The 25,373-nt window shown below is 46.8% G+C and overlaps 1 protein-coding gene and 1 long non-coding RNA gene across 10 annotated transcripts in view; one reads left to right on the top strand and one right to left on the bottom strand.

The window, feature by feature from the left end:
* Positions 1–5,757, top strand: part of PXYLP1 (2-phosphoxylose phosphatase 1) — a 69,728-nt gene extending 63,971 nt beyond the window's left edge. For all 9 annotated transcript variants that reach the window (XM_060099609.1, XM_060099601.1, XM_060099604.1 and 6 more), the window contains one exon: positions 3,387–5,757. In XM_060099609.1, coding sequence (XP_059955592.1) covers positions 3,387–4,324 — 938 coding nt within the window. In that variant the 3' untranslated portion in view covers positions 4,325–5,757. The remainder of the gene's footprint in view (positions 1–3,386) is intronic.
* Positions 984–14,845, bottom strand: LOC132490864 (uncharacterized). Its single transcript, XR_009532610.1, has 3 exons — positions 14,802–14,845; positions 11,059–11,141; positions 984–1,849 (listed from the first exon to the last, which is right to left on the bottom strand). It is a non-coding gene; the product is annotated as an uncharacterized LOC132490864 (long non-coding RNA).
* Between the last annotated feature and the right edge of the window lie 10,528 nt (positions 14,846–25,373).

Here is a 25,373-nt window from a genome sequence, read left to right as displayed (position 1 = left end):
CGTTCTGTTTCTTGATCCACCAGAACCTTAGGACCTCAGCTTTGATGGAAGGAAGGTCTCTGTCCTGTACTTGGCCCTGTTGGTTTCACCATGTTTTGAAAGCCATTATTATTGAGGATACTGAGTGACAGAGTGGGGCGAGCTTAAGTCTCTGGAGGACTAGCCTTGAATAAGGAGTTCTGTCAAAAGCTTTTGCTAATTAGTTCACGTGCACAAGCTCTGCATTAGTTTAAAACAAGAGTTCTCCTCCTACCAGATCCAGCACCCCCTTTTATTAGCAAGTGTTTTGTGGTGCTCCCTGAACTATCCTGAAGTGAAATTTGAATATAACTTTTCTATATACATAATTTTAAAAAACAGTCATGTCAGGCACTCTAATTGTAATATGAAGTAGAAACAACAGGAAACTAATTTATTATATAATTCTGTGTATCTCAATATAAATGCCTGAGCGCACCTTTGTTAGAAAATAGGATGAAATAATCAATTGCTTGGGCTTCAGTGTAGACTGGTGTGTGTGACAGCTACAAATGCAGACTGATCAAGGGATGCATGTTGGTGACTCTACTACTCCGTGTCAGGACATGATTTTTTTGACAAGTTGTGATCAAAACAAAAGACAGGTGTCCCTTAATTTATATTGCATTTCTGGAAAATTCAGTGGATGTTAATGTTGTGCAAAAATGGTTTTGTGTTTATAGACACAAAAAACCAGATTTGAGATTGAAGTATTTAAACAGGGTTTTCACACGAGGGAATGTCTTCTACCTTCAAAAGTTACGTGGAACAGAAAACAGTTCCTCGTGAAGACTGTCTGGCCCTTGGACCCCACCCACTAGGGATCAGGAACGCACTTCCCCGTATTACTGTGACAACCCAAGCCCTCCCTGAGGGCAGAACCATGCTTGCCTAGAACCACTGACTGCAAGTAATAGAAACCAACTCAAGCGGAAAAAGGACATTTATTACAAAGATTCAGGGTGACTCACAGATTCTTAAGGGCAAGAATATGACCAGACCTCCAGAGACTGGTACCAGCAATAAAGAAGCTGTCTGTCCCTACCTCTATGGTTTTGCTGTGTGTCTGTCAACAGAGACAGTCCTCGCCACGTGCAGAGATGAATTTACATGTTCAAGTTCCTGAGGGAATCTAACGGGGTCCTTGAGGGTCAGCGTCCGTCAGCTGGCTAGGAAGTCAGGGTAATTGCATCGGGCAGCTATTCATTCTAACCTTTCCTCTCCGTTGACCTATGATCATCATCGTTTTCTAAATTAGTATTACCCTAGAAATCATGTTTGCAACCAAAGGAACCTGCAGCTGCAGTGGTACAGCGCATGGAGACCCCTGAGGGTGTTGCTGCGAGTGGCAGGCTCTTACAGAGTAAACATGGGTTTTGGAGTAGACAGACCTGTGAAACGGGGCTCGTAACATCTTCCCGACAGCGCTGGTGGCAAGCTGCAGTAGACAGCATGTGTAAAGCGCCTAGCGCAGTGCTAGCATATGCTAGGCTCAATGTATGCAGCTGTTGCCTTAGCGGTCCAGCGGCCTGTGCAAACAGGAGGGAGCGACTCATTGGACCTCTGGGGAGTGGGGGAGGGGGAGGGAGACAGAGAAGGTAATATTGGAGCCAGGATGAGGATTTCACTGGGAAGAGAAAGGGAAGGGCGTGAACAGAGTCATGAAGATGCAGCCTGTGTTTGGAGGGAAGGAGAAGCCCTGAATGGGTAGCGTTTCTGCAGGAACATGTCGGGAGGAGGTGATGTGAGCACAAGGTTGGGCCAGGGCAGGGGCTGGAGTTCTGCTCGGCCACGTCTTAACTGTGAATGGCTTGGGCCTCAGTTTCCTCATCTGTAAAATAAGGAAAAGGGGGATAATGATAATATGCCTTCTTTGCTGGGTTTTTGTGAGGATTAAAGGAGAAAGGTTGGCACACAGTAAGCGCGCCAACCTTAATGTACATAGCCTCAGAATACAGGGTGGGCCCAGAGGGGAACGGGGGCAGACACAGATTCTGGATGTTTGTCCCTCATGGTTGGTCCCTTTATGCGGGTCATGTGGAAACGCGAAGGCCTGCCCCAGCCCAGATCTCTCCGGGAATTCTGCTGTCAACACCCTTCATTCAAAGTAGGACCTAGGATCCTTCCTTTTTTTTTCCTGAGCTATTCCCCCTTCCTGGGCCAACACCGTTCCCTCTGTCTCACGCATTTCAGCCTGCAGTTGTCTCGTCTTTGTGGTGGGGCTTTTCAAACCATTCGGGCATCTGAATAAGTGGCATTACTGGTCAATAGGGCCTGCCTTCGGTTGACACTCTCAGAGAATGCAGATCTTGCACTGAAATTCCATCCCAACATCCTGCTGGCTGCAGGGTGAGCTTGCTTTTATCTTGGACTACCTTCTCCTGCTTGAAGATAAGGCTTTTGCAGTTTTTTCCTTTTTTTGTTTTCAAGATACTATACTGTGGTATAGTTCCTGTGTGTAGTTCAAAACTGTAACAACTAAAGGGTAAACTTAAAATTCACGCTCCTACCCATGTTCCACCTCCCCCCCATTTCTGTGCCCCCATCATCCCCAGGTAACCATTGTGCATCCTTGCAAAATTTTTCTATGCAAAACACAGGCAGCTGCCAATACACGTTCTTATTTTCCCCTCATTTTTATTTAAAAGCAGCATAATAAACATACTGTTCTGCGGTTTGCTTTTTTTTTTCCCCCAAATATTCTGTGTATCTGGGAGATCATTCCAGATCCATACAGAGACAGTATCCTTCCTGATGAGCAGGTAAAGCCCTAGCAGGATTGGGCAGAATGCACCCAGAAGGTGAGCAGAGAGCCTTCAGCTGGGAGAGTAGGGAGGCCGGTGTGAAGGAGGGAACGTCCCCAAAGTGAGGGGACCAGGCAGCCAACAGGTGACTTGTTCTCCTTACCTGACAGATTTCCATGAACTCCCCGGGCACACTGAGGAATGATGTGTCCCAGGGCGGGAGGGAGAAAGCTCTCCTTAGGCCCCTGCCAATTACCTCCTAGACGTCCACCAGTGCAATGGTTCCTACCCTCTGAGCCCCGCCAGTCACAGCCCTCCTCCAGGGGAGGGACCAGTCAGAAGGGAGGGATCAAGGCAGATAAATGGTCCTCGTGCTTCCCAGAAAGGCGTGGGTCCAGAGGACCGGGCCCCACTCTGCTCGTCCCTTTGTGGATAAGCCTGAGCGGCTCCCTTTGCACGCAGACGTGAGCCCGTTCTCGGGGCTTCCACTCACTGGGGGCCAGGCTCGAGGATGCAATCGTTCGCTGTCTAAAGCATTCCAGAGTGGGACGGGCCTTGACTCCCTGTGCTGTTCCCTTTGCTAAGCTGGTAGTCAGGCAAGCGTGTGGCACTCTTGTGTTTCAGGGATCGTGCAGCATCTGCAGAATGGCCAGCTGCTGAGGGACATCTATCTGAAGAAACACAAACTCCTGCCCAGTGACTGGTCCACGAAGCAGCTTCACTTAGAGACCACTGGCAAAAGCCGGACGCTGCAGAGTGGGCTGGCTCTGCTTTATGGCTTTCTCCCGGATTTTGACTGGAAGAAGATTTATTTCCGGCACCAGCCCAGCGCTCTGTTCTGCTCTGGGAACTGCTACTGCCCGCTGAGGAACCAGTACCTGGAAAAGGAGCAGCGTCGGCAGTACCTGTTGCGTTTGAAGAACACGCGACTGCAGAGGACCTACGAGGAGATGGCCAGGATCGTGGACACGCCCACCGAGCGGCTCCGGGCCGCCAGCCCCATGGACGCCATGCTTTGCCTCTTCTGCCACAACGTCAGCTTCCCCTGCACCAGGAAGGGCTGTGTGAGCATGGAGCACTTCAAGGTGATCCAGAGGCATCAGAGAGAGGACGAGAGGGAGAGGCAGGAGAAGAGACTGTACCTGGGGTACGCGCTCCTGGGCGCCCACCCCGTCCTGAACCGGACCGTGGGCCGCATGCGGCGCGCGGCCGAGGGCCGGAAGGAAGAGCTCTTCGCGCTCTCCTCTGCTCACGACGTCACTCTGGCCCCGATGCTCAGTGCCTTGGGCCTTACAGAAGCCAGGTTCCCGAGGTTCGCGGCCAGGTTGATCTTTGAGCTCTGGCAAGACAGAGAGAAGCCCGGCGAGCACTCGGTCCGGGTTCTCTACGACGGTGTCGATGTCACGTTCCACACCTCCTTCTGCCTGGATCACCACAAGCGGTCTCCCAAGCCCATGTGCCCCCTCGAAAACTTCGTCCGCTTTGTCCAAAGGGACATGTTCGTGGCCCTGGGTAGTGGTAGCACTAATTATTATGATGCGTGTCACAGGGAAGGATCCTAAAAGGTACGTGGTGCGGCGCCAACAGAATCTCTGCCCATACAGAGGGATGGGAAAGGTCCGCTTCTAGTTCTTGGTTGCTAAGGGTACAAGGTGATTTTTAAAGGCCGGAAATCATGCTTGGGGGCCACATAGATTTAGGGTTGAACAGTGAATATGTTGCTGTAATTGGGTACTTGAGTTACTTGGTACATAATGGCCAGTTCACAGAGAAAGGAAGGTACTTTATCACAGCCAGACTTTGCTTAGGATGCCAGAATAATGCTCGGTATCCAAAGCTGCCAATCCACATATGTGTTTTTGATCTGCCTTGGTACTGTATGATGGAACCAGCAAACCTCAGCCAGAAGTTTCTTAATCTGGGACAATCTTACCTTGTCCTTGTTCAGTGAACGATTTCCTGAAGTGATTTATCTAAAATAGGGGTAGGCCAACTTTTTCCGTAAAGGGCCAAATAGTAAATATTGTAGACATTGCGGACCAAGAGGCCACATATAGCGTCTGTCACAGCTACTCGATTCTGCTCTTGTAACTTGAAAGCAGTGACAGACAGCGTGTGAATGAATAAGCATGGCTGTGTTCACAGGCCGCACAGAACAGGCAGTGGGCCAGGTGTGGCCCGAGGGCTGTAGTTTGCTGATCCCCGTTCTAAAAGCTAGGCTCTACTACAATTGCACTTTGAGCACTTTGCGAGAGAACCAGTTGAATACCCAGAATTATTCAGTGGTGCCTCCAGTAACTTCTGCTAGAAACACAGAATCTGGTCTGTATCCGACATTTTAACAAAACTTGAGGGGAAATAAACATTGAATCAAAATGAATCATAGAAAAATTATTAGAATAATACTTGATGTTCATGATGATTATGGTATAATATCTGAGTATGTCTTAAATATTTGTCTGCTGTAGTCTATTTGCTGTACATGCTGAAATTTTTGTATTCCATTTAGTATTTTTATAGTCTAGGAAAATATTTTCTAAGACCAGTTTTAGATGTGCTCTGATTCCTATGAAATATTCAATTTACTGTATCTGCCTGGGGGTTAGAAGGGAGCCAGAAGCTGAATTCAGGCACTTTCTTCCAATAAAACTAATTATGGCTCATTGCCTTCGACAAGCAGTAGAATTGGATCGATTTTTAAACCATTTTCGTGTTTCAGATGGTAAATTCGAATTGAGTTTTAAATAAGTTTTTGGAAGAACTTTGTTACTAGATAGTTAAATAATCTTTATAAGGTATTTTATATATTAGAAGCAATTATAATTAAATCTGTGATTTCTGACTAAAATGGTGCTAGTTCTGTGCGAAGAAATATAAAGTGAGATTCCCCGATGTCGCTGGTATTCCAGCCTTTTCTCTTTGTTTTTTGTCCAGTGTTGCATTTGAATACGTCCGTTTCTATTAATAAATTTTTGAAGATTACTCGTACACACAACTCATGGTTTGTACCTGTAAGTCACTCTATTTCCTTTCAAGTGAGTTCATATGTTTTTTTTCAATTTATCTTTTTTTTTAATAAATAAAAACATCTTAAATTAGAAAGCTCTACAGCAGGGGTCCCCAACCCCCAGGCCACAGACCGCAGCCTGTTAGGAACTGGCCGCACAGCAGGAGGTGAGCTGCGGGAAGGCGAGTGAAGCTTCACCTGCTGCCCCCCGTCGCTCCCCATTACCGCCTGAACCATTCCCCATCCCCCCACCCTGTCCGTGGAAAAACTGTCTTCCACGAAACCAGTCCCTGGTGCTAAAAAGGTTGGGGACCGCTGCTCTACGGTACACGTGGGTAAGGGAGGGCCAGGCCCCAGCCTAGTGTGGCCAGCCACAGGCCAAGCTGGGCCCTCAGGGGTGACGGGAAAGGACAGCCGTCCTGCACTGGGTGGGCCACACAGGGGCTGCAGCTTCCTTCTCTGACAGCAGCACCAGGGCTCGGTGGCCGAGAGGATGTGTCACAGCTGGTGGCCTGGGACTGGGTGAAAATTTATCCCCAGAGCTTCTTTTATTGCTGAAAATGGTGTGTTATCTCTTGAGTATTTAAAGCCTAAGCAGGTTTTTTGTTGTTGTTGTTCCCACTCACAGTCTATCTGAATCAGAACTGCTAAACACAGCTTGAAGATTTTAAAAATAAAGGTGAATCAGAAGATGTTTTAAAAATCAGTTCGCAACATCTGTGGGTAAAGGTGGATATTTTGCATAAGAGCCACCATTAAAAGTGTAGATAGAGGTTTTGCCTCCCAAGACATTGGGTATGCATGGCATTAAAGTATCCTCCTTAGTATCGACTTCTGAGACATTTCGTTTCCATAAACACTGAGCACCCAGCTGAGGTTTCCTTTAATAATATGTCTTTTAGATATATTTCTCATTAAGTTGCTTCCCATAACAGTATATCTTGGAGAGTTCCACATTGAGAGAGGGTGGTGGGGTGGGGGAGAGAGAGAGAGAGAGAAAGGGAGAAGGAGAGAGAGAGGTGGTGGGGGGGGAGGGAGAGAAAGAGGGAGGGGAAGGGGGAGAGAGAGGGAGGGAGAGAGAGGAGAGAGAGAGGGAGAGGGAGAGGGAGGGAGAAAGAGGAGGGGAGAGAGAGAAAGAGAGAAAAAGAAGGAAGGAAGAAAGGGAAAGAAATAGAGGAAAAGAAAGAAAAAAAGAAAGAGAAAAGAAAGGAAGGAAGGAAGAAAGGGAAGGAAGGAGAAAGAAAGGCAGTCAGCTCTGGGCAGCTCTTTTATAGCTATAGGCATAATTCATGATTTCATGATATAGATGAGACTTTTTTTTTTTTTGCTGTACGTGGGCCTCTCACTGTTGTGGCCTCTCCCGTTGCGGAGCACAGGCTCCGGACGCGCAGGCTCAGCGGCCATGGCTCACGGGCCTAGCCGCTCCACGGCATGTGGGATCTTCGCGGACTGGGGCACGAACCCGCGTCCCCTGCATCGGCAGGCGGACTCTCAACCACTGCGCCACCAGAGAAGCCCTAGATGAGGCATATTTTTTAATTTTCATTAAAAATAAATGAAATTAAAATGTAACACCAAGGTACTAAAATAGTACTACAGGCTTTTGAGGTACACAGAACAAAGTAGAGAGACCAGCAATTGTATGCATTGATTAATATGAGTAGAGTACATGTTCTTTCTCTAAATTCACTTAGAAATAGAAATGAAGAACTTAACCCAATATTGCTGTTAAGCCTATTTGAGGGTCTTTGTAGCTATAGCAGAATTAGATGTTTGTAAGATTTGAGTGATTCCTTTTTCTAGAACTCATAGAGACTGACGCGGGATAGGCAGGGATGCTTCCGTTTCTCTGAATCTTTACAAAGCCTTCTGGACAGATGGAGCAGTCTAAGCGTGTTTAAACACAACATAAGTAGAAAGCAGAAGACAGCTGGGGTTCACGTTGTGGGTCACGTTGATCGGGGCTCACTCAGAGCTCTGGCCCGGGCACCAGTTAGCTCCCATTGTGCGAGGCCCCTGAACTGAGCTCTGGGTCGTGCCCTGGATAGGGCCTGCCCAGTGGCCAGCTCAGGCTTGAGAGGAACCAGCTGACTTCATCAGAGTGTCCAGTCAGGCCTTCCGGGCCTGTGAAACCCGACTGCCAGCTGAGAGTGGCCTTGATGAGGAGAAGGTATCCCTGGAACAGCTCCTCCCAGGGCTGCAGAGCCCCTCACGGAGGGGTGGCCTGAGGCCTGGCTTCTGGAGAACTCAGTAGTAAAGGCAATATTTTGGGGGTCCTGCTTCCCTCGGGGGGGAGGCACCCTGTAAGCATCTCTATCAATCTAACCCTCCGAGGGGGGTCCTATTACTCCTAATTCAATGAAGAAACACTCTCATCAGGGTGAAGTCACTTTTCAAAGGAAGAGTCAAAGTGCAGAGTCTAACCCAAGTTTACATGACATCAGTGAAACTTACAGCACATGGACTGTGACACAGCGTGTCAGAGGCTTTCCTACACTCATTTAATCCTCCCGATAACCCTACAATATACCATATTTGCTGGCGAGTATCAGTGAGTACTAAAATATAGTGGGATTACAACAGCTATAAATTTAAATCTAAATGGTTAGGAGAATATTCCAACTCTGCCTCTGACCAAAAACTGGTTACAGTTTTTGTTAAGAAAAAACTACTTACATGAATAATTTTACAAACGCATTTTTGCAGTGATGTTATATTATACTCAGCCACTAGGGGGCAGCATCGAATATAATTGTTAGCCTTCGGGACCCAGTCTTCCATTTGTAAAGGAGGTAGGTATTTTGGGAAGTGTTTTAATAGGATGGCCAGCTGTCCTGGTTTGCCTGGAAACTGAGGAGTTTGCCAGGATGCGGGAGTTTCAGTGCTAAAAGTGGGCAAGTTCCAGGCCAACAGGGACACGTTGGTTACCCTAGTGTTACATGAGCCATGCACTAGGTGGTACTGTCATTTCCACTTTATAGAAAAAGGGAAGTGTGATGGAGTGAATTCTCTGAAGTTGCACACAGCTAGCTAGTATGCAGCAGAGCTGAGGCTCAAAGCTGTCGTCTGTTAACCCAAAGGCCCATGTTCTTAAGCAGAATATGATTACGCATCTCTGAACCATCCAGGACTGTTTGGTCACATCCAACAGAAAACCGTCTACAGTGATTAAGCAAATAAAGCCTTCCAATTTCTCCAGTGGCTCCACCATGTCATCAGGAACCCAGGCTGCTCTCTACATCTTACTGGCCAGAATGGGGTCCCATAAGCCACTGCCACTGCAGAGAAGTCTAGGAAAGGGAGTATTTTTATTGGGCACATTGCTGTCTGAAGCAGATCAGGCCGCCTTAATAAGGAAGAAGGGGGAAGTGGATACTGGTTAGAGAACCAGCAGTGACAGTCACATTCTCCAAAGCCACCCCTTAGAACTGAAGTGTGGTGGATGCTCCCCTACCCAGATTCCCCCCTTCAGGACTTCTTTCCCCAGTGGCTGGGAGTGTGCAGGCTGGCAGCGCCTCTTTCCCAGGCAGCCACATCCACTGACTGGGCAGGGCAGGGCAGGGATTGAAAGACCTGGGGACAACCCTGAAGGGCCATCCCAGCTTTGGTGCTCCCCGCGGGGTCTGTTGAGGCCTCGTGACTGCGTTGCAGCCCATGTCTTCTGCCGCATCCTGCTTCCTTCCCCTCCTCCACAGTGTCGACCCCAAGAACACTCCCCAATAAACTTCCTACATCTACATCTGTCTCAGAGTCTGCTTCCTGGGAACTGAGCTGCAATGGAAGGCAAGCAAATCCTAGGGACTAAGGCCTCTGCTAGTCTGGGCAGTAAAGCTGGAGTCATTTATTTGAAGGAGACAATGTAGCTATTGATCACAAATTTCTTCTATCACTGCCTGTGAGAGGCTTACCATTTCATTGCGGAAGCTAAGTAAGCACACGTGAAGCGACAGGAGACCCAGGGCTGTTACAGTAAAACGCACCGTTTATTGAACACATATTAGGGGCTGGACACTGGGCCAAGCACTCAACTGACAGAGTCTCTGTCTCAGTATGAGTAGGCATCTATGACCTCCGTTTTACAGGAAAGGAACAGAGGTTCAGAGGCAGACGCCTGCCTCGGATGGCGAGGCCACTAGTGAGCAGCAGACCCAGGACTGGGCTGGACTACAGAGCTCTCCCAGCTTCCTTAGCTCACCCCTTCCTCTACCCTCACACAAGTGAATAAGTAAAACTGGGGACTTGGGGTGTAGGCAAGAGTTTACCCAACCCAGGGAATGATCGCTGTTCCAGATGTTCATGTTTCTAGCAGTTTCTAATGCAGCATTTCAAAGAAATTAGGATCATCTTATAATGGTTATCTTCGCCTGGGTTCCTTTGAAAAGCAGAGTCTCTGAGAAAAAAACCTTAAGTGTAGGTATTCAGTAGGAAATGTGGTCCCCAGGAGCAAAAGTGAAGGACAGAGAGGGGGAAAAGGGAGGGGAAAGCCAGCGCGAGGATGCACACTGAGCTGACCGTGGTGATAGGCCATCCGGCCGAGGGACCTCCCAGAAGCCTGTGAGATGCACCTCCTCACTGGTCACCTGGGGGAAGGGAGGGGTACATTTATCCCTCAGCTCTGTCCACAGCTGTGTCTCCCTCGCTTCTGGGTGGAACATGCATGAGTTGGGTCCACCTGAGCATCTGAGAAGCCCTCGGGCAGGAAGCAAGAGAAGGAGATGCTGCAGATCAAAGCCTGCAGGGCCTGGTGGTCACACTGTGGCTGGGAAAAGACACGAGGCCGAGAGGATTGGAACTGGAGCAGGCGATGCACAGGGTGAGGACAAGCCGGCGTTCGCTGAGCGCTTTAACGTGCCAGGCGCTGTGCTGTGTTTCATCATAAGCATTACCTTGTTGCATCCTCACAGCAACCCTATGGCTTAGAAATCATTGTTCTCATCTCTCTTTTGTGAGAGGAGGAAAGAAACAGAGAAAAGGTCATTTGCCAAAGCCTCACAGGCAGGAAGTGACAGAACCGGGAGTCAAACCAGCCTGACCCCTGAGCCCTCGCTCAGGATCACTGTACCATTATATTAAACATTCCTCCCGGAGCCCCACGTGAAGTATGTGTGAGTGCTTACTAATATGCACTGAATACCTACTCAGTATTTCTGCCATATATGGATTGTACCTTTGTGTCAGTGCAAATCAAATCATGCCACTCCTGGTTAAAAACCCTCCACTGCCTTCTAGAGAAAATCCAAGCTCCCTAAGGTGACTCACCAGGCCCTTTACGGTCTGGCTCCCACTTACCACTTCAGCTTTATTACTTGCAATAGTACATGACTGAAGGGCTTGTCCACAGAGGGTAGTTGTGATGTGGTTTTTTTGCACACCTGGGAGAGAGAAAAAGGGTCTTTGTATCACCACGTGGGATGTCAGGTTTTCAGAGTCTCTGAAAGGCCCAGTCCTGTCCAGAGCCACCCCCAGCAACTCTCCCTCAGGACCTGGCAACTCCCAGTCCTTCACCGTCCTCCCCTTCCCCGCCTGTGTCCCCTTCCCCACATCCCAGAAAAGGAAAGCACTTTGGAACCACACAGACTGAGTTCAAACCCAGTTCTGTGTCACTTTCCAGCTAGGAGGGCTCAGGCAAGGTATCTAGTCTCTCTAGGCCTCAGGTGCCTCACCTGTAAACCAGGATGGCACCTCCCACGAGAGCGCAGGTACAGCCCCGCGCACGTGGGTCACCTCCACAATGGAGCCTCCATTACTGCCCCCACTTACGCTTCCTTTTAACTGTGCAGAGTCACCGAAACCAGCTAGAACCAGAATATTGTCCCGCCCATTTTTTAATTTATTTATTTTTAGTTTTAGTTTTAGTTTTTTGCGGTACGCGGGCCTCTCACTGCTGTGGCCCCTCCCGTTGCAGAGCACAGGCTCCGGACGCGCAGGCTCAGCGGCCATGGCTCACGGGCCCAGCCACTCCGCGGCACGTGGGATCCTCCCAGACCGGGGCACGAACCCGTGTCCCCTGCATGGGCAGGCGGACTCTCAACCACTGCGCCACTAGGGAAACCCCCTGCCCATTTTTTTTTTTTTTTTTTTTTTTGCGGTACACGGGCCTCTCACTGCTGTGGCCTCTCCCGTTGCGGAGCACAGGATCCGGACGCGCAGGCTCAGCGGCCATGGCTCACAGGCCCAGCCACTCCGCGGCATGTGGGATCTTCCCGGACCAGGGCACGAACCCGTGTCCCCTGCATCGGCAGGCGGACTCTCAACCACTGCGCCACCAGGGAAGCCCCCCCTGCCCATTTTTTAAAGCCAGGAAGCCCACCAGGAGGCACAGCATCATGCTCTAGGCATAACTGGGAGATACAACTCCCTGAGCTCATGCACTTCTCTTTGGGGGAGGAAAGAACTTGAATCCTCTGAGTCCTGCCTTTGTGACAGTGTCGTATCTGGCACCTTATATAAACGTCTCCATTATTTCTCAAGGGAAAGGAAGCTCACTGCTCGTCCTTTCCTCATGTTTCTGTCATCATCTATGTCTAGCCTCCAGCTTCCTGCCTTAGTTAGAGTGGCTGTCCGCTGCAGCAGCAGCAGCTGAGCACAGCATTCAGCAAAGGAATGGCAGTCTGGAGGCTTTAGGCCATTGGTCTGGCCCCTCCATGGCCCCCTCGAGGCACTGAAGGAGAAGCAGCCCGGGAAGTGACGCGCACCTCGACAGAAGACAGATCCTGCCCTGGGTGGCTCCGCTGTAGGAAGCTGCACCCCTCCCTGCTCCTGGGGCCCACCAGTGAGGCACTCCTTCTCCATCCTGCCTCCTCCCCAGTGCTCAGGAACGGCAAGTTTTCCTGGTGGGCAGCTGGCTGCTTCCTCCCAGCATGGAGCCAAGTGTGTCTTGGCTAGGCACTCCCCACATGAGAAGTCCTTTCAGGAGCCTTTCTTCAGAAGCTGGCCAGAGACGGGGTGGGGGCGGTGGGGGGCTTCCACACGTGAAGGGGCGCCACACCGCCCTCTAGTGGCAACTCCGTCTGGCCCTGTTCTGCAGTTTTCCCTCTTTCCCAGCAAACTGAAGCTCCCTCTGGTGGCCTAGGAGTCAACTCTTCTCTCCACCTGTGTCCGCTGTCTTCAAGATGTAAGTAGAGACACACTGTCTCCATATGGTCTCACCCCAACTGCCCTTTTGTCTAACTGATGAACCAGCTGTTTAGCAGTCTCATAACTGGCTCCCTGATGGACAGACCATTAAATTGACCTTCTCACTGATGGATCCTGATGGACTACTGTCCATCTGAAAAATTAATCCTGACTGGCTGGTTGGCTGATTAAGTTTCTAAATCACAAATCATTTGATTGACCTACAGTCTAACTGACCTACTAAGCCTAGATAATTCAACACCACCTGATAAGCTTTTTTTTTTTTTTTTTTTAGGCCACACAGCTTGTGGGATCTTAGTTCCCGGGCCAGGGATCAAACTCGGGACCTCTGCAGTGGAAACACAGAGTCCTAACCACTGGACTGCCAGAGAATTCCCTACACCTGATAATCTTGAACTGCCTGCCTGGCTGACTCACCCACTAACCAGCAGAGAACTGGCAGGATGGACAGCCTGGCTCTAACCAGGGCCAGCACTTGGTTGGGAGGAAAGGCTGCCCCTTCCCCATACCTTGATCCCTCTTCGGGCTTGGGGGCCTACTCTTCTCCCCTCCAGAGCCACCTGAAGACTGCAGAGGGGGCAACCAGGAAGCTGACCTTCTGATCTACCTCTAGTGAGGTTCTTAACCAGGGCTCCACAGACGGGTTTCAATTCTGTTTTCCAAACAGCGTGGCTATAAAGATGTGTGCTATCTCGGAAGAGGGTTCACAGCTTTCACAGGATTCTCAGAAGAATCCAGCATACACAAATATCTTCAGAACTACTGCTCGGGGAAGATCCTCAGCAAACACATTCAGATAGGCAAAGCCCTTACCTAAATTCAAGCCCCATTTCTCTCTCACGTCGGGCCAGGGTGGCAAGAAGGTAACTAGGAAGACTGGAGAGTCATAGTGGACATGGATGTAGTAGGGTGGAAGAATAAAGGCTGAGCTGTGTGTGAATTTTCCAGAGAGAGGCCCAAGGATATCAATGTGTGTCCTTTTGGTTTGTAGGCTACCCTTAGCCCAAGATGCTGGGCACCCTCCGCTCTGGGCAGAGACTCTGAGCTGAGACAAAGGATACATTTACTAGCGCCTTTGTCTGGGGTGGGGAGTATGTGGGAGCGTGTGATTACGAGCTATGTGGCTGTGTGTATTTACACACCAGGGTGCTCACAAGGGTGGGCCTAACAGAGCCGTGTTGCTATGTGCGTGAATATCCTTTGGGTCAGTGTACATCTGAATAGTTTTGTGACTATCTACACATGTGTGCTCACTTGTGGACCCCCTCAAGTCTTTGGGGCAGGTTGAAACAGATTCTGAGTAAGAATTTCACTAAGTGAGAATATCCACAGACAGGCCAGCAGCCCACACCAGAAAGCTGGGAATTCTCTACTCCTCCCCCTCCTTGAACCCCCCTCATCCCCTCAGTCCACTGTCACCATCGGCTCCCATCACCTCTCCCTGGACTACTATTCGGTCTTCAATGCCCTCCCCTCGCCACCCCTCCGAACCGCAGCCACAGTGACCTTAAAAAATGAAGTTAGGATGGCAGTGCGCCCCACCCGAAACCGACAACAGATTTGCACTGTCAGGGGATAACGCCCATCTCCCCCGTGTGACTCGAGGGTCCCTGCATGGCCGTAGCCCTGCTCACTGGGAGCTCTGCGCTCTCAGGCCCCGGGCTTTAGATGCGTCGCCCCTGGGCCTGGTCCTATGCCACACCCCGAGCTTTGGCCCTTAGGCGCTGCTCCTAACCCTCACATCGCGGAGATTATCACTTGCTGCTGCAACTGCCCAGTTACAATTGGCAACTGTAACTGACAGAGAACCCAAGTCTGTCTGTCACGTCCCACCTCGGGACCCCTACCCACAGGACAAAGCCTAAGCCGCCGTAGGTCAGAAGCCCACCACGCACAAGCGGACACGTCTCTCTCCCGCGCCGCGGAGCCCTGGAAGCCGGGACGTGCAGATGGAAATGCGCGTGCGCATAAGGACCAGCAGGAACTACGACCCCCAGAATCCTCCTGACCAACACTCCATTTCCCACAAAGCCTCGCGGGGCCCACCCCGGAACTGCGCACTTTTCCTGAAAGCGGAAGTTAGGGTGAGTCCGGCCTTGGAGTTGGTTTCGGAGGGAGTAGAACGGTGCGAGGTTTTGAGTATTGTCTACCTCCAGGGGTCGTTCGTGAGTCAGAGAAACGGGGACTTCAGAAGGAAAGGAGCTGGCGAGATTCCTCAGTGCATTGTTCCGTTCCCTCTGGCGCGCACCATCAGGCCCGCTGCAGCCTTGCGCTCTGCCCGCTGCGGCTTTGTCGCCCTCCCGCCGCTGCGTGCTCTCTTCCCACCTCTGGGCGTCTCTGGGGATAGAGGCCGATGGCTAGATGGTCTCAGGTACCCCTTATTCCCAATCCTGCATTGCCTGCCTTCCACTGGGAAGAAGTGAAGACCTTGGCCGTAAGGGCATAACCCACAGGGCTCCCGCTGTGGGTCCCACAGCTCTTTTGCTTCTTCCAGCAGTAGCTGCAGGAGTCGAAGCTGTGGGCAGTGGGGACAGGTGTGGACAGTAGCGGGGGGGGGGGGGGGTGGAAATTTGTGGTTCCTGACCTGCTGTCCCGGTTCCCAAGAGGATAACTTTCCTGTGGCCCCAGTCTTATGGCTATATAGGGTCCGTCCAGCACATGTCCTTAATTGCTTGGAGTCTGGAGAAAAGTCAGCCTCCTTCTTCAGACCCTCCAGTCCCAGCCTCATCCCTCAGACCCCAGCAACTCCTGTCTGGGCCCCACTGCCTATTTAACCTTTTCACATTTTCGAAAGTGTGACTGGAGCTAGACTATCTGCTGCCAGGATGGCACACTCACGTGGCTGTTGGCAGAAGCCTCAGTTTGTCACCATGTGGACCTTTCCATAGGGCTTTGAGTATCCTCGAAACATGGCAGCTAGCTTCCCCCAGAACAAGTGATCCAGGAGAGAGGGAGCAAGACAGAGGCATTGATGTCTTTTTTTTTTTTTTTTTTTTTGTGGTACGCAGGCCTCTCACTGCTGTGGCCTCTCCCGTTGCGGAGCACAGGCTCCAGACGCGCAGGCTCAGCAGCCATGGCTCACGGGCCCAGCCGCTCCGCGGCATGTGGGATCTTCCCGGACCGGGGCACGAACCCGTGTCCCCTGCATCGGCAGGCGGACTCTCAACCACTGCGCCACCAGGGAAGCCCGGCATTGATGTCCTTTATGATCTACCCTTGTAAGTCACACTCTGTAATTTCTACCACATTGTATTCATTAGGAGTGAGTCATGTGTAAAGCCCATACTCAAGAAGAGGGAAATTAATCTCCACCTCCTAAAGAGAGGAGAACCAAAGAATACATGGACATATTTTAATAGCACTACATTTAGTGAACCAATATTTTCCAAATGCCCAATGCATGATGTTACAAAACCATGATGCATGGGTTAAAAAAAATCTATTTCAATTGCAAGATAGCCCAACTGGTTTTTAACGTAACAGAGTATGAAAAGTTCATTGATGTAGTGTTAGATTCCACATTGCTACTAAGCTTTAAGAAGCTATCATTTGTTAAGTTTTGGTATAGTATCAAATAAGAATATCCAAAATTATCTGAAAAGGTTATTAAAATACTACCTTCATTTCCAACTACTTATCTCTGTGAGGCCAAATTTTCTTCATATACTTCACCCAAAACAATATTAGAACAGACTGGAATGCAGAAGCAAGTGTGAGAATCCAGCTGTCTTCTATTAGGCGAGACAGATTTGCAAAAATGTAAAACAGTGCAGCCCTTCTCAGTAATTAATTTTTGTTTTTTCCTTAAAAAGTGAGTGTGTGTGTGTGTGTGTGTGTGTTTGCATTAACAAGTACTGGATTTATTATTGTAATTTTTAAATGAATTAAATATTTTAAAATCTTCAATTTCTAATATGGTCACTACTGATAGATATAATCCGTATAAACAGGGGACTTCCCTGGTGGTCCAGTGGTTAAGACTTGTCTTCCAATGCAGAGGGTGCGGGTTTGATCCCTGGTCAGGGAGCTAAGATCCCACATGCCTTGCAGCCAAGAAACAAAACATAAAACAGAAGCAGTATTGTAACAAATTCAATAAAGACTTTAAAAATGGTCCACATCGGGGCTTCCCTGGTGGCGCAGTGGTTGAGAGTCCGCCTGCCGATGCAGGGGACACGGGTTCGTGCCCCGGTCCGGGAAGATCCCACATGCCGCGGAGCGGCTGGGCCCGCGAGCCATGGCCGCGGAGCCTGTGTGTCCGGAGCCTGTGCTCCGCAACGGGAGAGGCCACAGCAGTGAGAGGCCCGCGTACAGCAAAAAAAAAAAAAAAATGGTCCACATCAAAAAAATCTTTTTAAAAAATCCTTATAAAACAAAGCCTTTTGGCATCCTCAATAATTTTTAGAGTGTAAAGGGGCTCTGAGACCAAAAAGTTTGAAAACCACTGTCTAAGCAATCACGATGGTCCTGTCACCCTTGAAATGACATGTTTAAGTATGGGCATGCGGTGCAGTTCTGGCCGATGACATATGAAGTGAGGTGTAGGCACTGTGTTCAGTTCAGGGTATTAAATGGAAACATACATAGGGTCTTCAAAGGGATTGGTAATATTCTGTTTCTTATGCTAGATGATTGATATGTGATATTTATTCACCTTCTTTATCTCTCACATATTAAATTATTTTGTATGTGAAATATTTTATAACAAAAAAATTAAAAGAACACATGTAAGAGAAGATTCCTCTTCCTCTATGTAAGTATTGTGTCTGTTTTGCAGCATATTCATCTGGTATATTGGGCCCAAGTATGCACTGTTGGGCTCTGAAGAATTTTGTGTGTGTTTCATGGCTCTTTGAGCCTGTATCAACAACATATTTGTGATATTTGACTTGTAACCTGAGAGTCCCCAGACCTCTCGCCACATACACAATCTCACCACATTCACAAGGCTGTCAGTTCAAGTTGTACAAAGTCCCTCATAAAGAGACCTTCCCTGCTCTGGTTTAGTCCCTTCTCCCCTAAGGTCAAGCAGGATACCAAGGTCTGTCATGCATCACATCTTTGCCAAGTTCTCTCACCTAAGGCCCTTACAAGAGTAGATATCAACTGGGCTTGCCAGCTCACCAGTTCTGCAAACTACCACACACTGAATCCACTTTAGACCCCTTTTAGAATTTGTATGAGCACCTTCTAAATGGAACCCACAACAGATACAAAGGCAGGCTCACTACACCGTTGTTGAGTGAGTGGACCCTCTCCCAGTGTGGTCACCCATGTGGTTCCAGCAACCCGCAGTCACACTGAAGGACCTAGAGCTATGAAACCATGGTTTCTGGGTTTCTCCTACCCCTCCTCTTAATGTAACTTTCTCAGAAATTCATAAATCAAGTAGTAAATTAGAGAATTAAACAATCCAGTTAGGTTTGAGTGAATACCTGAAAGAAATCTGGGCTTGGCTATCATGGGTGAAGGGGGAATGCCTATTGGCCAAGTACAAAACATGTCTGCTACAATTGTCTACATATATATGTATATTTTAAATCTTTCCACAATAAAGTGTATTGCTGTGTGACTAAAAGAGAAAATGAATAAAGGTAATGAATATGAAGGGGAAATAGACAAAACAAAGAAATGCGGACACATTTTGAGGTATTGAGACAGATATGCTTAGAGGAAGCAGACCCATTTGCTGAAACCCAATTTACTGATCAATGCACCATATTTACTTGCTGCTTTTGCCTGTTTATACAATTTACAGCAATTCATACTGGATGGAATTTTTAAAACAACCTTTGAACATTTCTAAGGTTTTGGACTACTGGCCAAAATCTAAGTAGGCCAGTATTCCATTATATCTGCATAACAGCACTTTAAGGGCTCTTCAGTCTGTCACAGCCCAGTTAGAAGAGAAGAGATGTCTAGGAGAAGATATTCATGAGACATATAAAAGATAAAAGCCATAGCCCACATATGTAAATCAATAAGAAAAAGGCAACCTAGTTAAAAAATGGACAAAGAATATAAACAGGCAATTCACAGATTCAGAAATACAGTTGACTGAAATACATTTGACAAGGTTTTCAACATTAGTAGTAGAAAATACAAGATAAATACAAGGTAAAACAGCAGGAATATGCTTATTTTTACAACATTATCAGTTAAAAACAGTAATAGGGTTGGTGAAGGTGTTTCTGACATCAAGAGTTTTCATAGAGTTCAATGTTGATGTGAGTGTAAATTGGTACAGAATTTTTGGTAGGCAATTTGGCTGTAATCAAAACAGTATGGTACTGGCACAAAAACAGAAATATAGATCAGTGGAACAGGATAGAAAGCCCAGAGATAAACGCACGCAGCTATGGTCAATTAATATACATCAAAGGAGGCAAGACTATACAGTGGAGGAAAGACAATCTCTTCAATAAATGGTGCTGGGGGCCTCCCTGGTGGCGCAGTGGTTGAGAGTCCGCCTGCCGATGCAGGGGATACAGGTTCGTGCCCCGGTCTGGGAGGATCCCATATGCTGCGGAGCGGCTGGGCCCGTGAGCCATGGCCACTGAGCCTGCGCATCCGGAGCCTGTGCTCCACAACGGGAGAGGCCACAACAGTGAGAGGCCCGCGTACAGCAAAAAAAAAAAAAAAAAAAATGGTGCTGGGAAAACTGGACAGCTGCATGTAAAAAAATGAAATTAGAACATTCTTTAACACCATACACAAACTCAAAATTGATTAAAGACCCTAATGTAAGACTGGATACTATAAAACTCTTAGAGGAAAACATAGGCAGAACACTCTGATATAAATTGTAGCAATAACTTTTTTGAGCCCTCTCGTAGAGTAATGGAAATAAAAACAAAAATAAACAAGTTGGACCTGATTAAACTCAAAATCTTTTGCACAGCAAAGGAAACCATAAACAAAATGAAAAGACAACCCACAGAATGGGAGAAAATATTTTCAAATGATGCGACCGACAAGGGATTAGTCTCCAAAATTTACAAACAGCTCATGCGGCTCAATATCAAAAAAAAACAAACAACCCAATCCAAAAATGGGCAGAAGACCTAAATAGACATTTCTCCAAAGAAGACATACAGATGGCGAAGAGGCACATGAAAAGATGCTCAACATCGCTAATCATTAGAGACATGCAAATCAAAACTACAGTGGGATATCACCTCACACCAGTCAGAATGGCCATCATCAAAAAATCTATAAACAATAAAGGCTGGAGAGGGTGTGGAGAAAAGGGAACCCTCTTGCACTGTTGGTGGGAATGTAAATTGGTACAGCCACTGTGGAGAACAGTATAGAGGTTCCTTAAAAAACTAAAAATAGAGCTACCATATGATGCAGCAATCCCATCCCTGGGCATATATCTGGAGAAAAACATGGTTCAAAAGGATACATGCACCCCAGTGTTTGTGGCAGCCCTGTTTACAATAGCAGAGACATGGAAGCAACCTAAATGTCCATTGACAGACGAATGGATAAAGAAGATGTAGCACATATATACAATGGAATAGTACTCAGCCATTAAAGAGAATTAAATAATACTATTTGCAGCAACATGGATGGACCTGGAGATTATCATACTAAGTGAAGTAAGTCAGACAGAGAAAGACAAATATCATATGATATCGCTTATATGTGGAATCTAAAAAAGAAAATGATACAAATGAACGTATGAAACAGAAAGAGACTCAGAGAACGAACTTATGGTTACTAGGGGAGAGGATGGGGGAGAGGGATAGTTAGGGAGTTCGGCATTGACATGTACACACTGCTATGTTTAAACTAGATAGCCAGGGACTTCCCTGGTGGCACAGTGGCTAAGAATCTGCCTGCCAAGGCACGGGACATGGGTTCGAGCCCTGGTCTGGGAAGATCCCACATGCCGCGGAGCAACTAAGCCCGCGAGCCACAACTACTGAGCCTGTGCTCTAGAGCCTGTGACTCACAACTACTGAGGCCCCCGTGCCTAGAGCCCGTGCTCCGCGACAAGAGAAGCCACCGCAGTGAGAAGCCCGCGCACCACAACGAAGAGTAGCCCCCGCTCACCACAACTAGAGAAAGCCCGCGTGCAGCAACGAAAACCCAACGCAGCCAAAAATAAATAAATAAATAAATAAATTTAAAATAGATAGCCAACAGGGACCTACTGTAGAGCACAGGGAGCTCTGCTCAGTATTCTGTAATAACCTAAATGGGAAAAGAATTTGAAAAAGAAGAGATACATGTTTACGTATAACTGAATCACTTTTCTGTACACCTGAAACTAACACAACATTGTTAATCAACTATGCTCCAGTATAAAATAAAAATTAAAAAAAAATCCTTAAAAAAATCACCATTAAAACACTTGTGTTTCCTTTGAGGTAGTAGGCGGAGCTAGGACAGAGTGGGCGAGCCTAAGGAATGACATAGTGGGAGGGGCTAAAGGACTGGAGTGTAGGGGAGGGATCTGTGGGACTGGGAGTGATTTGGCCAGACTGGGATTGAGGGGGAAAGAGTCGAGGGTTTGGAGGAACCAAAAGGTGCTTGAAAGGACTGGGGGAAGTGGGAGGACTGAGACGGATTAGAAACAACTGAAGAAACTTTAGTTTCTTCAGGGGAACGGCTGGAACCGGCAGGGACTAAGAAGGTAAAATGGAAACAACTGGTTTTCAGTGAATTGACCCAGAGTCACTGTCAAACAGGACCTGTTAACACTGAGCAAGGCTCCTGTGGAAGAAGGAGGTTTGACGCAAACAGGAAACACTAATTTTCAGAATTCTACCAACTGTACCTTGCAGAGTTCTTTTACTTCCTCTTGTCTTGGCTCTGTTATTATGTTGTAGTTTGCCTCTAAATCAGCTGAGATCTTTGAAGACTCCTTTGTCTGACCGTCAAAAGGTGTGACTCTTTCCCACGTGATCCTAGGTACAAAATAGGCATTTCAGCTGCCTCTAGTAGAAACTTCCTCTGTCACTCTTAAAACTTGGGAAGTCGCTTCAGATCCTGGGAGGGCATGAAGAAGGCTCTCTCTGCAATAGAGTGTAGGTGTGCATAAGGACGCGCAGATCTCTTTCTCTTCTCTCTTGGTTTGAGTCATGCATTCTTTTAACAAGTAGAGGGCCCTATGGTCACTGGCTTTCTCTGTGGTTCATGCTATTTTCCACACAGTGAATCACAGGGCAACCAAACAGCAAGATTCTTCAGGGGGTGGAGGTGTGGGGTTATGGGCTGAATCATATCCTCCCAAATTTCATACATTAAAACCCTAGCACCTGTTACTTCATAATGTGACTATATTTGGAGATGGGGCCTTTGAAAAGGTGATTAAGTTAAATGAGCCTGTTACAGTGGGTCCTAATCCAATCTGACTGGTTTTATTATATAAGAAGAGTGAATTTGGACACACAAAAGACACACCAGGGATGTGCACACGCAGAGCAAAGGACACAGCAAGAAGCTACCCACCTGGAGGCCTGAGTATAGATGGTCCTGAGCCTAAAGATGTGGATAGTGATATGGCCTTGCGAGGCTGAGAGAATGAAAAAAGGGGGAGACAACCTCAGACTAGGGAAAGGATGAGGGAGTAGGTGACAGCTTGTTCCGCTAGAAGGTTCTTTGAACGCTGGTATTCCAAAGAAACTAGCCAAACTCAGCAGACTCAAGGTTTGGGGTTTTTTTTTTTTTTTCTTTTTTATTGAAGTAAAGTTGAATTACAATGTTGTGTTAATTACTGATGTACAGCAAAGTGACACAGTTATACATATATACACATTCTTTTTCATATTCTTTTCCATTATGTTTATCACAGGATATTCAATATAGTTTCCTGTGCTATACAGTAGGACCTTGTTGCTTATCCATTCTATATATGCCAGTTTGCATCTGCTAATCCCAAACTCCCACTGCTACCCTCTCCCACCCACCTCCCCCTTGGCAGCCACCAGTCTATTCTCTATGTTCCTGATTTTGTTTTTGTTTCATAGATAGGTTCACATGTGTCATATTTTAGATTCCACATATAAGTGATATCATATAGTATTTTTCTTTCTGACTTACTTCACTTAGTATGATAATCTCTAGTTGCATCCATTTGCTGCAAATGGTATTATTTTGTTCTTTTTTGTGGCTGAGTAGTATTCCATTGTCTATATGTACCACATCTTTTTTATCCATTCATCTGTTGATGGATATTTAGGTTGTTTCCATGTCTCGGCTATTGTAAACAGTGCTACAATGAACACTGAGGTGCATGTATCCTTTCGAACCATGTTTTTCTCTGGATATATGCCCAGGAGTGGGATTGCTGGATCATATGGTAATTCTACTTTTAGTTTTCTGAGGAACTTCCATGCTGTTTTCCACAGTGGCTGCACTAACTTACATTCCCACCAACAGTGTAGGAGGGTGCCCTTTTTTCCACACCATCTCCAACATTTGTTATTTGTAGACTTTTTAATGATGGCCATTCTGACTGTTGTGAAGTGGTACCTCATTGTAGTTTTGATTTGCATTTCTCTAATAAGTAGTGATGTTGAGAATTTTTTCATGTGCCTCTCGGCCATCTGTATGTCTTCTTTGGAGAAATGTCTATTTAGGTCTTCTGCCCATTTTTTGATTGGTTTGTTTGTTTTTTTGTTGCCGAGTTGTATGAGCTGTTTCTATATTTTGGAAAGTAAGCCTTTGTCAGTCGCATCGTTTGCAAATATTTGCTCCCATTCTCGAGTTTCAGCATTGCCTTTTTCTTTGTATAATCCCTACCCAAATTCCAGCCAATTGCTCATTGTGCCTCCAGCAGGTTCCTGAATTTCAAGCTTGTGTTCACTGCTATATCCTCAGCACCATGATCTAGAACAGTGGTACTCAACAAGTATTTGCTGAATGGATCAATAGATGTATGTATGGGTGGATGAGTGCATGTATGAATCTATCTGGGTCTAAGATGCAGAACCTGCTCCTACTTCCCACAGCAATTTGTGATTCTCTTTGTGGTGGGTCCATTTCTCCTTCCACCTGCCCCCTGATGGCTCTAAAAGCCCTTAGTCATTTGGCTCAAATGCCCTAGCTTTGGAGACCAGCTACTTATTAACTAAACCGTTGCACCACTCGCTCTTATAGCCTTAAATTAATTTGGGTTAATTCTTAACTGTTTCCTTTCTGTTCATGTGTCATTTAATGGTTTGCCTTTATCTGATTTTCCCCAATTTCCTGTGCATTTGTGGTTTTCTACAGGAGCTCTGTACCAGAGGCCTCATGCGGCCACACCAAACGAGTGTGGACACCTAAGTTTTCCAGGAGGGTTCCCCTGCTGCTCTGGGTCTCAACCAATTGATGTCCATCCAGATATTCCCAGCCAAGGTTATTTATGCTAGAGGAGGAAGCATGCCCGCCCCAGAGCCAGTTCTTGGGGAAAAGAAGAATTCTTGATATAGCCTGAGCCCCCAAAGAAGAAAGATTTCTCTGCAACAGCTAAAGGTTGGTGACATACTTTTCCTCCAGCTCAGTGAAAGTTGTCCATGTTTGCTTTCTTTCCCATGCATTTCATTAGTGTGTTTTGTCCAAATGACCTTTGGAAGAAAAAAGAAGGAAAAAATTTTAAATCAATAGGGTAAGCTTTATGGGGGACTGAGAGTTTATCCATCACTGATTCTCAACATCTAGCATAGTGCCAGATGGGCAGATACTTAATAAATGTTTGATGAAGGAAGGAGAGAAAGACAGGAGGAAAGGAGAGAAAAAGGAAAGGATTGGAGATTGCCATGAATGGAAAGAATGCTAATTTATTATTTAGAAATAATATGGTGATAACATAGTTGTGTTTTCAAAGCTAATTAGTTGCATTATCACTGACACCTTGCATTTTATTGATTTTAGAATCAATAAAACGAATTAAATCACTTTACAAATTGAAGGATGTATTTATAAAGATAAAATAAATAGTAGACAACCAGGATAGCAACAACAAAAAAGTGCTCTTTGGCACTTAAGCATAAACAGCACTGCTCATAGCTTAAGATAAATTCAAAACTCTGTAATGTAATAGCCATTTACTCTGTCAATGCTGAATTCTCCAAAGCAAATTAAAACAATCAAGGACTTTATTTATGGATAAATGCAAGCCTATCATGGAGGTGAGAGAATTGACTGTAACTGGTCAGTATGGTATTTAGAAAAGGTCAACTAATCAGAAAGGTCAACTAATTTAGAAAAGGTCAACTAATCAGAAACTAATGTGCACTAAATAAATTTACAAATATCTAGACTTCCTGCTGTTGAGAGGGATTAACCACTCAAAAGTATTTTCTTATGTGTCAAGGAAAAACATCTCAGTGCAGAAAAAGAAAAAGATTATGGAAATAAGCATTTTTTTAGTATCAATCTTTCATTTATTCAAGATCATACAGGCTACCAAGTTCAGGTCCAGCAAAATAATTCTAAATGACACATACATGGCAAAAGAACACACCACCGTG

This window comes from Mesoplodon densirostris, chromosome 5 (assembly GCF_025265405.1).
Source record: "Mesoplodon densirostris isolate mMesDen1 chromosome 5, mMesDen1 primary haplotype, whole genome shotgun sequence".
Classification (NCBI taxonomy): domain Eukaryota; kingdom Metazoa; phylum Chordata; class Mammalia; order Artiodactyla; family Ziphiidae; genus Mesoplodon; species Mesoplodon densirostris.
This window is presented reverse-complemented; position numbering and strand designations above follow the sequence as displayed.